Genomic DNA, 16,096 nt, shown 5'->3' with positions numbered 1-16,096 from the left:
ACTTACTTTGCGTTGTTAGCCCTAAGCCTCTAACTAATCATGAACTAATCATAAATGTGATGGTAACGTTAAAAGCTCAGTAGAAAATTTGTTTTCCAGTTTTTTATAATCATCATTATATTAGATAACTATATCTAATATAATGATGATTTTGTATGTCTTACTAACTAACCAAATGCATTTTTAACCTATATAAACTTGTACCTAATCAGAAAAAATTAGTTTCATCTAAAGATTTAAAGACATCACTGTCATAAGGTCCGCAAAATCCTACACAGAACTTGTGCAATTTTTGTTACTATTATAGCCAGTGATGTTCCCATCAATTTCTTTGAGAGTTGAGCCAGTGGTTGTGATGTTCCCTTTAAAGCGCGGGGGGGGGGGCATCCCTGACAAATTTATAAAAATTTGATACTCAAAACGCAATTTCAGCGCTCTAACTTGGTAAAAAAAAGTGTTTCTGGATAACATACGACCTTCAATTCGCTTGATAATTATCATGTGCAGTGGCGCCTTATACGCCATATGTCTAAAAAATCCTTGAGAGTATACGGCGTATATGGAGTATACCCTATGGGAACACAACACCAGTGATTATAGCCCAATAAAATTATGCAAATCAAGGATAATCCAAGGAAAAAATCCCTGAGCTTTGAAAATTGGTACAGTTGTTCCTTAGTGTCTAAGTATCAAGAAAATAAACAGTCTTTATGGGTGGGGAGTGACCTCGAGGAGGGCCCCTTTTTTAGTTTTTTACTTGTATCTCAGTAACTGTCACTCGTAGCGAGAAGTTCTTTAGATAAAAGTTAAAGGTAACACAATTTTCCACAAAAATAATTCTCTAGTAAACTAATAATTTCGGAGTCGGAAAGCATCCGACGCCGACGGCCCTGGCAAGTCTTAAATTTTTTCACGGTTCTTAAAGTGCTTTTTGGGACCATCCGAGAACATTTTAGCATCTTTCCAAAACTATCGGCACCTTTTTACTTCCGTTCTTCCACACGTTCTAATGCATTCTATGATTTGCGGATTTTGCAGAGCGTTATGGGTTTTTTAAAAACCGGTTGAGCCATTCTCGTTTTGAGAAAGGCGTAGAATGCTTTGGCAAAGACCTAAAGGACGTTGAAGAACACCAAACAAACAAAAACCCGGAAAACCCAACCTTCCACACTTTTTCAGGTGCTTTTCAGACCGTTTGGCGGCCTTCGAGATTTACTTCTACTCCCCAGCGCATCCCGGATATCGATAAAGGTGGCACCCCACTTTGTCAAAATCAAATAAAAATATGCCTATCATTTAGGACTAATCAACGACTAATGGCCGTTTGCACCGACAAATTTAAACGGAGCTTAGCTTAGGTGTAACTTAAAATCGATTAATGACACAATGGTTGCCATGGACTTTAAGCTACGCTTTAGCTAAGCTCCGCTTAAATTTGTTGGTACAAACGACCATAATTTGTACCCACAAAATTAGAATTTGTACCCGCTCGGCTCCGCCGATGTTTAACTGTCGTACTACGAAATAGGGGTCAAAATTGACCAATTACTTTAATGTTTTTTTAAATATATTTTATAATTATTTTATTATCGCGTACAATTCCCAAGAGGAGTTCCACAGTGTGTGTTGGATTTTTTCATTGTAAAATGCAAAAACGTTCATGGTATTCTAATTAAAGGTCTCAATTAAAGGAAATTATTTCTACCAACCACACTTCTCCTCCTCGATTTTTTATCGTGACCGATTATAATTCCTCACATCTCTAGAGCGGAGTGTCGGAGGAGCAATTGTCACGTTTGTCCATTGGTAATGTCAAAATTTTAAGAGCGATGTGCTAACATATCCCTATGGTTAGGCAACACACCTCACAACTGAAAGAATGAGTATGAGAGAATCTTCGATTTTGATCTTCTACGCAGATGCGAAGGAACAGGGATTTTTTCTTAACGAAGCTGGGAAGAAACTTAGCGTCGGTCGGTTCGGTAACGATATTCGAATGCGAGCCGAGTTTGAGCGACAGCGGGTCTAGCGTTTATTTTGTTGTTATCTTTGAAAAGTGTATTAATAATAGTGTATACAAGTAGCAATCATTTTATTCTTTGTTGTACTAACCATTAATCTTTGAATTTCATTTCACAATTCGTTATTATTTACATTTTGCATAAAATGCTGATATTTGAAGTAATTCATGCTTTTGTTTTGAGTACCGTTATCTGAAATATATTTGTTTGTTATAATGTACAGGTGATTATATGCCTGTATACTGTTTCATGTTTATGATCAGTGTGCTCTTGCTCTGTATGCTTCAATTTATCTATTCCGTGGCGTGAGTACGGCATGCAGTTTCGGGCGACACGAGAAGGGGGGGTCTTCTAATTTGATGTTTCTCAGTATGAATGATTTAACTGTTTCCGTGGAGTAAGACCGCCTACAGTCCTATTATTCGCTATGTCTGTTGCTTGCTCACTAGTGCGGACTGCAGCTCTTGTGTCTTAATTGTTGAGGTCCATATTAAAACTGTTCTGGGGGCCATATATCCACCTCATTCGTGGCCATTTGCAGAGCTAGTTGAGATCTCAGAGCTAAAGAGAGTCCACCAATATTCTGGAAAGAAAAGGTCGGATATATGCCTTGTTCTCAAATTGAGTTGAATGCCTCACAGAAGTAAAATCTCTGTGAATTCCTGGGATGGTTTAACATTTCAGAACCAGGATGACTTGCTGCTATCTCAAACTCTACCATTGTAAAAGGACGACGATTGTAGTAGTAGTAATATATTTGGTCTATGCTTATACCTTTCAATAATTAGAGTAAATAATCAGTCGTAAGAAAAAAGCTACAAAGGTTAGAAAAGGACTTCAGTAAAAGTTACCATTGAAGTAAATTTACGAAAAAAAATCACCCTTTTTCACCCTTCAAAATCTTTCTCGGACTAGTCACCACTCACCTTACCTGAAACGGGGCTCTTTATCTGAAAGGCGGCCTGTATTTAACTGGCTTAGGTTTCGAGCAAGTTACACAATACTGCGAACTTTTAATTGGTTCCTATTTACATTTACACACACAGACGCACACGTGTCATAAAATATATACAACTGAAAAATGTTTCCTGAGTATTTACGAGTATTAATAACAATCAACAATTGACTAAAAGCATTTTCTATTTGAGACTCTCCATTTTAAAAGGAAAAAGGACGCTATCTTAAATATTAAATAATTACAGCATAGCACTATGAAGGATTGCCAGAACATATTCAGCGGTACCTCCATGTCGCGCATGAACTTCTCAGGATATTTATAATGGCAGTATGAGTCATCAGGGCAGTACATTATCTCCCGATTGAAGCCGTAAATGGAATTCAGCATCCCTTCCAATCCATACCTCGTAAATGTGGATTTGCTGATCCAGTAAATTATAATAGGAATGTTTTGCAGATTTTCTCCCACGTTTGAAAGTACAACTGACATTGCTGACAGTGCGAAGCCCAAAAAGGTGCCATACTGAAAGTGAAAGTTAGCGAAAGTTGTGCTTTTCGTTAGGCTTACCATAACATTGAGGGCGGTACCTATGGCGGTTCCCAGGCTTTGAGATACTAATACTAATTGTAAGCTTATTGTTGTGAACATTGCAATCCTTTCGATTTCCAACGGCTGCCCGGTTGCTGGGTAGACAACTGCGGTGAACACCAGGCAGCATAGCAGCAAAATAGGTATTTCGCAGACGGTTGTTGCACTAAAGTACATTTTTAACGAGTACCTTTTGTTGAAGTACTCATTGGTAATCGTGGGTATTTCGGCTGTGGCTATAAAAATGCCATTATTTCCAGCGTGGCCTTGTTGTAATACTCACCAGCGAGAATGCCAAGGATTAATGTTGTTACCATATTGTGTATAAGAATACAAAAGAGCAAATTGTAATTATTACGCACTTTCGCTCCATGCCAGCCAATTTGCCAGTACAGTATGCAATACAAGGCCGCAATGCTGAGATTCGCCAAAAAGCGCATGTACACAAACCTCTGGAAAAGCGGATTAGAGTCCCCCAGGCGCACAATGGCCGAACTTACCGTGTCCCTTTTGTACCTAAGCATACACCTTCGTGATAACACCCGAAACTGATGGAACGACGAGGCTCTCTCGCACTTTCGGTTCCTGAACACATCTTCTATGTCTTTTTGTACTATTATGGCGTCCAACGATTGCATTGGTACTTTTGGCACGTGCTTCCATTTGTCGCATTTTCCATTTTCAATCTTGTTAGTCAGAATTGTGATATTTTCCTGCTTGTTTTCGCTTGATACTAACTCCATTACTGAAACAAAACGTATTTCAAAAGTAATTCAGGGAGCAACCCCTCCGTTCCTATCATTATACAATGTTTCCTTTGCACATTTATATGAATGCATATTATGCAGGGACAAAATGGAACAACTTATCAGAGACAAGTTCGTGGTATCACACTGTTGCAGTGTGATATGAATTTCATAGTTTTAAAATTGTTTAAATGATGAGGGGAATTCTTTAATTTTCTTGTTCATCTAAGCTAAACTAATCAACCGCGAATTAGTGGCCATTAAAGCAAAAAAAAATGAATTGACACTGTATTTTTACTCAAATCGCTCTTGATCTTTTGATTTTAGTTAACCTTTCTTATCAGAAGCTTACGAAAAACCCGCAATCAGTAGCGAGTAATTTAACATATTTGTTAAGTCTAAATTCAATAATAAGGAGAAATAAGAGAGGGATTCGACGGACAAAGATTTTGCATTGGTAAAAACGAGAAACTGATAATATGTAATTCAGCGAACAATGAATTTTTCCCCAAAACAATGGAATCGATATTATGGAATTTCCTTGGTTAAAGTAATGCTGTTTCAAAAGTAGATCTAAATTGAATATTGATAAAATTATTTTTATTCGAACTAGTGACCCAAATTCAGAAAATATGAGCTTTGTGTTTTTATTAAGTTTATAACTGCAAAAATAATGCAACTTATACGTTTGTGTAAATATAAGTGCAGAGGCGTTTAGCAACAAAAATACTGTTTTCGACTACGAAACGCATTGCATGCACTAACACAGTGTGCAAAACAGGAAGTACTATATTGAAAGATAATTTTGTAAAAATCCAATATTAAATACGATAACATATGCACCAAGTTGATATCCCCGTCACCCCGATTTCCTTGTGGTGCAAATTTTTCCAAGCGGCCTATTTTAGTAATGGTCATTATTATTATGAGAGCCTTCCACCATTTTAATATTAGACAGATACCTACTTTCTGAATGGTATATTAGTGTCACGTGCCATATTGTTGATGTATCACTAAATATATATTACTATTATTGTCACGTAGATAAAGAAACCCATTGAATTCCAGTTACTATGTACTATGTAGAGTGTAGCCAGGCTATAGCCTAATGGGATAAGGTTCGAGGGTCGTATTTAAGTTTTAAACCTACTCACATTTTTGGGTTTACAGGTTTTCTACAAGTGGATATATTATAATTTATAGCTATTATAGCTCGAGCTAGGTGGCTATTGAGATCACCGTTTTTCGGACCTGTTAAAATTTCATCAAATGTTGAAATTTAGATCATTGTAAGCAACTTTTAATGAATTTTTTTCTGTCTCTATGTATCCGGCATGTATAAAAAATTAGCGCTCTGGAAGTCACTCAGTACAAAAGCATCGCTTTTTTAATTTGACTATAAAAACATACGGTGAACAGGTTTGTCATTTTGTGTTGTTATCATAGGATGAACTTAATTTAAAGAAATTGTTACTTTTCGAGATGACTTTCCTTGCATACCTCAATTACTCTAGCATGAAATTTTATAGATTGTTTATATTTCTTTTGGAGTGACCAAGTATAGTAAGAAACTGACGCACTCCACCCCTTCATCCAAATTCTTTGCGATGAATTATTATAAGCTAATTCGTTGTTCTTATTAAGATCTCGACTAGCAGTTCTGGAAAAAAAACTACACTTTTATCTCATAGTGGAGACAATGATATTCTTAAAACCATTTTTACAATTTTTGTTGCCTAAGAAACAGTTCTGCAAATATTTGTATCAATTTTAAGGGCTTTTAGTCTATGAACAATGTTAGTTATCGTTACATGGCTGATTTTTTTGTAAGGTATCCTGACACATACGACAAATTTTGAGAAAACGTCCAACTTTCCGGCCGGCCTGTATTTTGAATCCGACGCAAAAAGTGTATGATACTTTTTTTAACAGCATATCTTTTTTGTATTTAATATTTCTCGTTATGGTGCTTACCTTTCGAGAAAAAGGCACATGTAGAAAAAAAAAGTCGTTTAACTTTTCAATTTAAAATTTCTCAAAAACTAAGAAACTCCACTAAAAACAGTGGTGTACAGTTTTTTATGCCGCATTAGCCAGTGTATGCGAAAAAAATATTTTCAATCCGTTTCTATAGCAAAGTTGTTATTAGAATTAGTTCTGTATTTTTGTCGTTAGAGACCATCTGAGTTTCTATTACAATAATTCACTCTTTTGTCGCTAGAATTCACGATTTGTACCTTCTTGCACATAATGCCATCCCTTAATTTGGCCTTAACCGCGAGTTGTATACCTTTCGTGCACAGTGAAGATTTTGTCTTCATATTGGTTGCATGCAAATTATTTACTTCCTGCAAAATTCCTTATGAAGGATTTCACCTTGAAATTTTTGCTCCGAAGAGAACTCTCCCAAAGATTGCTTCCAGAGAAACACGAAAACCTGGCCACTTGTTTCTAGTTTATGGCAAGTGAACCACCAGTACCAGTACTTTCTTGAAGGCAAATATTCCGCAAGTGTTTCCGTGCGCGGAGGGAGGGGGCGAATATTCCAGAAACAATGAATTCATAAATCATTAAACTTTAGCCTGAGCAATGTATAGATTTTATAAATATTGTAAAATTGTCATTTATAGGAGCGAGATTTCAATACAACGGATTCTTAGACCATACTGTACATAGACTGCTAATTGCAACTCAAATAGGGCCAAGGACATCTCCTAGATATGTAAGTTTCGGGGTAAAACGATTTTGTCCGAACTTGTCCGATGAGGCTGTCAGCCTTTAAATTAAAAAAACGTCAATTAATTAATCGCCTAGATATGCCAACAAAAAAGCAAACTTATTCTTATTTGTGGACGCGATTCAGATTAAAACTAGAGGCACTGGTATAATTTACAAATGGCATGTATATGTGGTAGCTGTTTGTAAACATTGAGTTGTTATTCTTGAAGGTTTTTAAGTGAAATTGTATTAATTTGAAAGTGAATTGAGTTTATCCTGCCGTTTTTGACACTTGAAAATATAACCCCTTAGTCCTATCCTATTTGTTCTTATAAGTTCTTAAGAACACGAGGTTATCTTGAATTAGCTTAATCATGCAATTATATTAATTTTCTAATTACAAATAAAGATACAACTCGCCGGCATTCCCTTACGTCGATTATGCTTTAAACTAGCCTGGATATTCGTGGGATAACTCTTCCAGAAATGAAGCCGAATTCAAAACTGAGATACGAGTTTTTTATATTGAAAAAATAAACTTATTTCAGAGTTAATTTGAGTACATAGTACTTAGTTAGTAGATATTGAACTTAATCGTGTCCACTCCTTGGTATTCGTTTCTGGATTGGAAAAGGATCTCCAATCTCCAAGATACTTTTTGATTTTATTATTCACTGACAATTGTGGAAGTTATAGTGTACAACATGGTTCGAAAAGCACTTTTCAAACTCGGGTAACTAACTCGCCTACGGCTCGTGACCCAAATCCCCGTACTCATGTGAAAAGCAGCCACCCTTTGAAGAAGTTACAACGCTCCAGATTAAAATAGAGTTATAAATTGTTTAAGTAAAAATATGTACGAGTATATCATTACTTATAGAAATTTGCTAGATTATTTTTGATAACTTAACAACTACCATGAAAAATAATAATTTATCAATCAAGATTAAGGCTATTAATAAAATACTATAAACATTTGATTTGTAACGGAAGCTTGGTAAATTTTTCAAGTTTTGTGGATTTCAAAATTATATTCGGGTAGAAGTGCGTATCGATGATTCAGATTTCTGGGAAGTTGTAGTTTTCATTAAAAGTAACAAACATTTTTTTCTGATGTAATTAAGTTTCAAATATCGTATAATATAAGATGAGTTATTGGTTTTGGACTTCCTATTTTGGGCGAGTTAACGATTAGTACGTGATTTAAAAAAGGTCACCGGTTAAAAGACGCAATTGATTCTAAGAAAAATATGTAATAAAACAGCGAGGCTAAAAAATTATGAGTTTGTTTATTTCCGGAAACTCGATGGGAGCGTTAATTACGGGCGTTGGTTTACTCGCGATATAAAAACCAAAATGATCAGAAATTTGGGGGGCTTTCTGCGTAGATATTCACGCGGAGCGTGGATACCGTCGCGGAAAACGCGGCCACCACTTATAAAGTTTTTTCGTAGATATTCGCACGGGCGAGTGTCGTCGCGGAAAATGCGGCTAAGGGCCATTTAAGTAAAAAGGTCCAAACCAAATAAAATTTGTTGCGCGTATTAATTTAAAATCGTATTTTTTAACCAAGAACCAGTTGGTCGTTCTGGAATAGTGAATTGTTCGGAAAGTATTAATCATTGAATAACTGCAGTTTAGTTTAACGTGCGATTGAAAGACTTCCGTTCAGAAATTATACCTAAAGTACGAAAAGCGCGCTAAGAAATTGTTGTTCAATTGGGATTACGCGATTGGATTTAATAGGCGAAGATTGAGAATAATCTAAATCATCCTCCACTACAATACCCACCATCTAAAAAGGGGAAGAATACTACTGTCTAAATTGTAAGTTATTTTTGTGAAAAGTTATTTATATAAAAATTTATTTATATTAAATTTTTATTTTGTCATTTTATAATTGTTTTTGCCGAATGGTTTTATATAGATAGGATAAATATAAGTTAGAAGTTAGAAGAATATTCATTGCTGTAGGTAATTAAATTAAGTGTTATATTAAGTAAATTTAAATATTAGGTATTCAGATTCAGGATAGATGTAAGTAATTGAGTAATTAAGATTTAATATAAAAAAGGAAATCAATTGTGAGTGCAGTGGAATTTGGATTTATTTTATTTTTTTCAATATAATCGGTTTATTGATGTAGATTTATTTTTTTATCAATCAGAAACGTGAGACGGTAATAGTAGGGCTATTACAGATTTTGCACATTGAAATGTTTCTAATCTCCAATAGTATAAGTAAGTACATAAAGAGAACACACACCAAAGAAAAGATCATTAAAATCGGGTAATAAACCTTTACCCTCTCATCCTCCCCCAACGATCTTTAACAAACGCTTTAAAAGAATGATTGAGATATTAACGTTAAAATTTCTGGGGTGTTGGAAAGTAGTTCAATACAAAAACCGCGTTTTTTTAAACAATGGTGCCCAGTTTTGTAGTATCTAAAAGTTCAAATCAAAAAAACGGCGAACAAGGTCAAAGGTAATAAACAATCATGTTACGCAACCCATTTCACATTCATTAATCGCGTGTTTAAGCATATGTTTGTACTGTAGGGTGGATAAATTGAAATTTGTTTATTTAGATTCAGACGTACTTTTTAACTTCTAGTGTAGATCAACTGGTGGCATTTAAATATCCATGCACAATTTTATGTTATTCTACGATTATTATACTACGACAAGGTTGACAATATTATTGTGCAACCAATCAATTAGAAAGTAAAATTAAGTTTCAATAATGATACGTTTTTAAATTTTTAATTTGTCGATGAAAATACATATGTTTATTTATTTTATATAACATCGGTCCAATGGTGAAGCAGTAAAATCCAATAATTAATAGCAATACGGAAGAATTCATTAAAAATATTCAACGAATACCAGATAAAAAACAATAGTACACAATAAATGTTCGATTGCTTTCATATTCAATGATTTGGTAAATATAGCACATTACCCAAACAACCTTAATTTATAGTTAACCTTTTTTATGGAATTTGAACAGACAGCAGCAGGAATAAATTCCATTCGTTTCAATATCCCTGTGGATCAAAATGTTTACTTTGGGGACTACGTTTAAATCAGTCACTGCCTCTTTCTTTTCCATGACATAGATAAAACTATTTTCAAAATTGCGGAGGTCCGTCATGATAGAAAGATTTGCTTCTTAAAGTTGAATAGCACAGCAATTATCCTTGTCTAATGATCTTTCGTGAATGGCGGTAGGTATCCGAATTGTAATTTATACCAACAAGGACTTAATTTGTTTTTTGTTGATATAAACTACATTTTGAATAAGGTCCTTTAATTTTTAGGTAAGAAAACAAGAAAAATGTAATTTTCTTCTCTGGTTGTAGTTAGTGGGTGCATGGATAAGGAATTGAAAGTTGGGAATAGACGAATGCATTTTTTGTTTAAAAAGTCGCTCTTTTCAAGACAAAACAATTTATCAAGCCACTATCTCATATCATGCAGTCATTCATATTGAATTTCTTAAATGTATTTCTCTAATTTCAGGTCCGTGCTAGAGATAAGAACGACACAGATGTACGTTTAGGTACATACAAGTGTATCCTCGCGTTTTACCTACGGGCAAATCAGTTCGGTTATGTTTTAGTGCGAAGTAGTGTCGCGTGTTTTTGAAATTGCGTGATTTTTCTGCTGTTTTAATAGGTAAGTTGTTAATCATCGATCATTAACACGTAATTTTCTCATATAAGTGTTCTATACTTGCAATGAGTAGTTATCATTTTATTTAAAGTGCTCAAATTGCGGCCGCATCTTCTAATATTCACTTTGTTCCAGAAATGAACTCAAGCACATTCTTTCATGTTAATTGGGTAAGTAATTTTTATATAAATTACATTTTTCTGTGTACTGATAGCCCTTAATAATAACTTTTTATAATGCTATAACCACTTTTCCTGATATTTGTAGAATTTATCTTTCGGTTGTTTTTGCAAAAGATAGGTGGCCAAGTTACGGTCTTTCTCAACGGTCACAAAGTCATTGGGGTCAACTGTGAGTACGTAAAAACTCAACTTTTTCAAATGGAACCACTTATATATTCCTATAAATATTTCAATTGATCAACAACAGGAGTATTTTCCTCGAAATTTGTTAAATGGTTTTTAAAAAATAAAGATTTTTGCGATTTATTATCGTCTGTGGAGATAATGCCATGCGTGGCTCGTGTATTCTTTGTTTCATATTCTTCTTGGTACTAACTTGAGTTTGATAAAGCAATAATATCCTTTACAAAACTACAGAGAAAGAAATCAAATTTTCTTAATTCCGAATTTGTAGCGGAACAACGTCTATGCTATGTGTGTGGGGAACGGGGGGAAAAGGGAATCTGGTTGAAACCAAATTTTGTTTCCAATTACTCTATTACTAAAATTACACAAATATATAGGATGTTCTCACTGGCGCCACCATCAACATTTCAATGGGTGGCTCAACTTAGGGGCAATAATTCGCTAGACTTGCAGTATGTAGGAGGATTTGTGCATCAATTTACATTTTACATATTTTATTTTACTTAAGCGCGGTTTTGTTCGCCGGATCGAGGTTTTATTAGCAAACTAATTATGCTACAGTTTCATCATTGAATTTATAGTTATAAATTCAATGGTTTCATTATAAAGAAAACTTTTTGTGCTGAAATATAATCTGCATGCAAACAATTGTGACACAAAGCTAATGCTTCAATCCCGAGTATTCTGCGAAGATTCCTTCGAGAGTTATACTTAAAAACCTTGGCAGCCTACTGACCGACGGAACAGTCAAAGTGAATATAAGCGCTACTTTTTTTCAAAAACGAGTTCATAACTTTGATATGTCTGTCTGTCTGTCCGTTAGCACGATATCACGAAAACGAATGAACCGATTATGATGAAAATTTTACAGGTGGATTCTTTATCAAATTTGTAGATAAAAGTTCGTTAATTGCCAATGTAGGCCAAAAAATAAGGAAGGCCTTTTTGACTGCTACTACCCAGAAGCTCGTTTGTTATTTATTTAATTTAAAAAAATAATAATATTGCTTATAGTAGGTAAGCGATAACGTAAGCCGGAAATCAAGTGTGTACTTTTGCCCATCTTACTGTATATACCAGTATAAACCTACAGGGTGAATTTTTGTTCAGTATGGGGATCTCAGAAACCGTAAGAGGTACAAAATCGCTTAAATGGGTAAAAAATTGCAGAATTAAAATTAATTTTGGTATTTTTCAAAATAAATTAGCGCATTTTTGAAAATGAGATTTTTCAGTTTTTTGTGCATAACTTAGTTGTTTGTAGAGCTACAAGAAACTCTGAAAGGGATTAATCTGCATAAAATTCTGCAATTCTTTACCCATTTATGACACTCTGTATCTCTTGGGATTTACGAGGTCCCCATACTTAACATAAAAAAATGAATATTTGGACAAATGGGAAAAAAATGAAACGATCCGCGGACCGTATAAAGGCGCAATTCGCAATCTGTTCATGGGAGCGTTGATTATTTTTTCAAGAGTGTGCCAAGGGGGCCGAGCTCGCCCGGCCCACCCCGTGACGTTGCCACTGGGTGTTCTATTCAAAAAATTATGGAGAACCTTTGTATGTCTCAAATATTTTTAGATTATAAAGATTCTTGTATGACAAAACTTTTGCTTAACATATTTCTTTCTAATGTCAACTATTTGGGCGATATCGGTCGCCCATAAAAGGTGGTCTCACGCTGTATACAGCGTGCCGATTTTTTGTGCCTCGTCATCAAGATGGTTTTTTGTTATAAATTAATGAAACAAGAATCATTAAAATACCTCCACAAATGAAAAAGTTATATAACTTTAAAGTAAAATCTCCACATATAAGTCGGTTTATACTTAATCTCGAGATGCAGGTGAGGATTATACTTAATCTGGGAAATAAGTGTAATGCTTACTTACAACTTACAACACTGATAAAATAAATAAAGCATAAATATCTACTATTAGCAAATGACCTTAAGTTACATTCAATTATATGGTCGACTTCAGATGCCATAAAGCTACAATCGTCTCTAAAGGAAGTACTACAGTGGTGCCACAACAATATGTACCCTAACATTTCTAAATGCTGTGTGATGAGTTTTCACCAAATTTCTAGGCTCTAACGATTTTTATTACCAAGCTTGTATTTCAAATTTCCAATCCTTAAGAGCCCGTGGGAAATTTGCAGATGTGTACATTTATTTAAATAAATGCACGCATATTTGTGTTATGTGTAAATGTTTCATCTAAAATTTTACGTACCTAATATACACTTGTTCCATTCCATGTGCCATACCACAGAACAATGTACGGACTTTTACTGCTGGTAAGAATGTGTAACTCCGTAAATTTGCTATGTAGTGATACCAGCTTTTTTGGTACTACGTTTAGTCAATTTAAAAGGAAGCTTATGTTGCACAATTACGGTTTTACGTAATTTAAGGGTTATTAGAATTCATGAAATTTATCGTTCTTTTTATCAATTAATAAATTCTACTTATATCTCATCAAGATCAAGTATTGAATTCTGACTTTTTTTACCCGCTGTTTGCGGTTTTGCAATAAATTGCACCGAGAGTATTCTATAATGATAATTGATATTATTTTAACACTAGAGCTACAATGAAAAATCATATAAAATTAACAAACTTCACTAAACATGTTTACTGAAGTGAATTACAAAAATGCATTGGTCGACAAAGTAGCTTGCGGAGGGGGGCAAGAAAAATCAATCAGATCGTTCGGGATTTCATTTTAAACTACTTTTCTCAATCACTGAGCGCACGTGGGCCGTTGAACAAAGCGATTCAAGATATTTCCTTTTCTAAACAATGCGCCCATTATTTACCCGTTATCATAGATAAGCTACTGCGTAGAATAAATTGTAAACACGGAATGTAAACAATAGAAGAACAAAATGTGCACTTACAGTATTCGATTGGGTGATTGTACTTCGGACACGGAAGATCTACCGAATCCAAAAACTGTAGGAGATTCCTCGAGGTCCCTTGGTAAACGCAACGTCCTTCCCCTAATATGTAAATCTCATCAAAGAGTTCCAAGGCACTCGCCGATGCCTGATGTATCGTACAGACGATAGTTTTTCCATCTCGTGCCAAGCGGTGTAGCAGTCTGAGGCATTGTGTCGACGAGGAACTGTCGATACCCCTGGAAATAATTCCGAATTAGCACTTTCCCTGAAATGAGAAACTAAAATTACCTACGTTGAGTTTTATAAATTCAAACATCCTGTATAAGTAAAATTTGTAAACAGAGGAGATAAGTGTATCACTTTTAAGAAATGTTAACGGGTCGCGATAAGAGCAATTGGCAACCCAAAGAGCAGCATAAAATTTTGACTTACGTAGTGGGTTCGTCGAAAAACATGACGGATGGATCGTCGATTAATTCGATGGCGATTGCTAGTCGCTTTTGCTGGCCACTTGAAAGACAAGAAACTCGCATATTTGACGAGGTGTCCAAAGAGAGCGTTGCCAAAATTTCCTTTATCTGAAAGCGAATTATCTCGAGGCTCGATTAGTTTTGAGTTTACACTTACGATAATGTCTTTGTTTTCCTGCGATGTGTAAAGTCCGAGTTTTAAGTCGGCGGCGATCGCCATACTTTCCCATACGGTAAGAAAACTTTGCAAATGGTTCTCCTGCGTGATGTAACAGGAGAATTTCCGAAATAGTTGAACGTCTCGTACTGTGTCGTTGTTGTATACGGTGCCGCTGAACCCCTTCACGTTGTACCCGCTTAAAATGTCGAGGAGGGTGGTTTTTCCAGCGCCTGATGGTCCTAGAATCGCGATGAACTGGCCCGAAGCAAATTTCCCATTGACATTATGAAGAATTTGCTTCATTCCTGGAAGTAAGGCAACTGAACGCGTGTACGCGCTTTCTAAAACTTTACCTTTGCGAAAACCAAGCGAAACTGAGATTTTGAGGTTTTCAAAGCGTATATCCACCGGAAGCGATTCATCCTTTTTAGCACAACCACCGCTCACATGTTTAAATAAATTAACCGTGCATGCTTTATCACTTATACTATTTGTAACCGCGCCTTTGGAGGGAGTGAAACGTGCTGCTAAATTTAAAAGAACCTCCATGACGGGTGCACTTTAAGGGGTGTTCATCGAGACTGGCATGAATACGTGAAGCGAACTAATTGACTTATTAACGATTACTATAAAACTGGAAAATTGCTTGCCTAACAATTCAGAGCTTACAAGATTAGATTGTGGTTAAAGTTCACTTATATACAGAGCGCTTCTTCCTCATGTTGTTTTGCTTTGTTGTAGTCAATAAACCTTCCTAGTTGATTATAAGTTTATGTAAATAAAACTACATACACACACGAATTAAATTTAAATGTAATTATAAGTTAAAAAACTCGCACGAGCATTAACCGTCTTTGTTTCCAACTTTTAAACCCACTACGCCCGGTTGATTCGGTGTTTTTGCACTTTGAATTAAACGCGCAATGGAATTTTGGCACACAAACACTTTCTCTATTATTAATGCGATTCTGCAAATAAGTCATTACCTTGATGACCAACTTTGACGGCTAATTACCTTGAAATGGAATTGAATCATATTTTCAGACAAGACCCTGCGTAATACAGTTCTTATCTAATTTTGTTTGTAATGGATGGAGATGATTTAATTACAAATGTTTATCTATTAGCGAGTCAAGTGTGTTGCATAAGCTCTACAAAAAGACATGTCAAAAGATTTTTCTTCACGTCATTAAAAGAAATTATTACTCGCCACTAGCAGAGCATAGTTAATTAGTTGTGTGTCATGAAAATTAAAAAATGAAGCAATCTAAACGCTCAAAAGAAATTTGGAATTTTAAAGAAATTTGCCCCCATTTCAAAATAGTCAATCCGTAATCCAGGCCTTCCGATGGAACAAAGTCACCTAATCATTTTCTGTCTTAGTTTCTATACTGATTTTTATAACTTTGTCTAAAAGGTTCGACTCTAAAATGACATGAGTTTGAAATTGAACTGGCACGATTATTAAGTACTTTTTAAA

General features: G+C 35.1%; 1 protein-coding gene across 1 annotated transcript; it reads right to left on the bottom strand.

Annotated features, from left to right (window-relative positions):
• Positions 1 to 3,022: 3,022 nt before the first annotated feature.
• Positions 3,023 to 15,881, bottom strand: LOC116167842 (ATP-binding cassette sub-family G member 1-like). Its single transcript, XM_031483397.1, has 8 exons — positions 14,970 to 15,881; positions 14,614 to 14,921; positions 14,419 to 14,564; positions 13,984 to 14,222; positions 4,068 to 4,312; positions 3,851 to 4,019; positions 3,547 to 3,803; positions 3,023 to 3,501 (listed from the first exon to the last, which is right to left on the bottom strand). Exons 1-8 carry the CDS (start codon positions 15,163 to 15,165, stop codon positions 3,148 to 3,150), a joined length of 1,914 nt encoding a protein of 637 aa, XP_031339257.1. The 5' UTR covers positions 15,166 to 15,881; the 3' UTR covers positions 3,023 to 3,147.
• Positions 15,882 to 16,096: the final 215 nt, after the last annotated feature.

Source organism: Photinus pyralis, unplaced genomic scaffold, assembly GCF_008802855.1.
Source record: "Photinus pyralis isolate 1611_PpyrPB1 unplaced genomic scaffold, Ppyr1.3 Ppyr1.4_LG4, whole genome shotgun sequence".
Taxonomy (NCBI): Eukaryota; Metazoa; Arthropoda; class Insecta; order Coleoptera; family Lampyridae; genus Photinus; species Photinus pyralis.
This window is presented reverse-complemented; position numbering and strand designations above follow the sequence as displayed.

What these genes read in the sequence shown, in the direction of transcription:
- LOC116167842 (XM_031483397.1), bottom strand. Translation starts at nt 15,165, where the DNA reads ATGGAGGTTCTTTTAAATTTAGCAGCACGTTTCACTCCCTCCAAAGGC. An exon ending in TTTTTCGACGAACCCACTAC is followed by an intron (nt 14,223 to 14,418) that starts GTAAGTCAAAAT and finishes AATTATTTCCAG; the next exon opens with GGGTATCGACAGTTCCTCGT. An exon ending in TTAGGTACAAAAGGGACACG is followed by an intron (nt 4,020 to 4,067) that starts GTAAGTTCGGCC and finishes CCGCTTTTCCAG; the next exon opens with AGGTTTGTGTACATGCGCTT.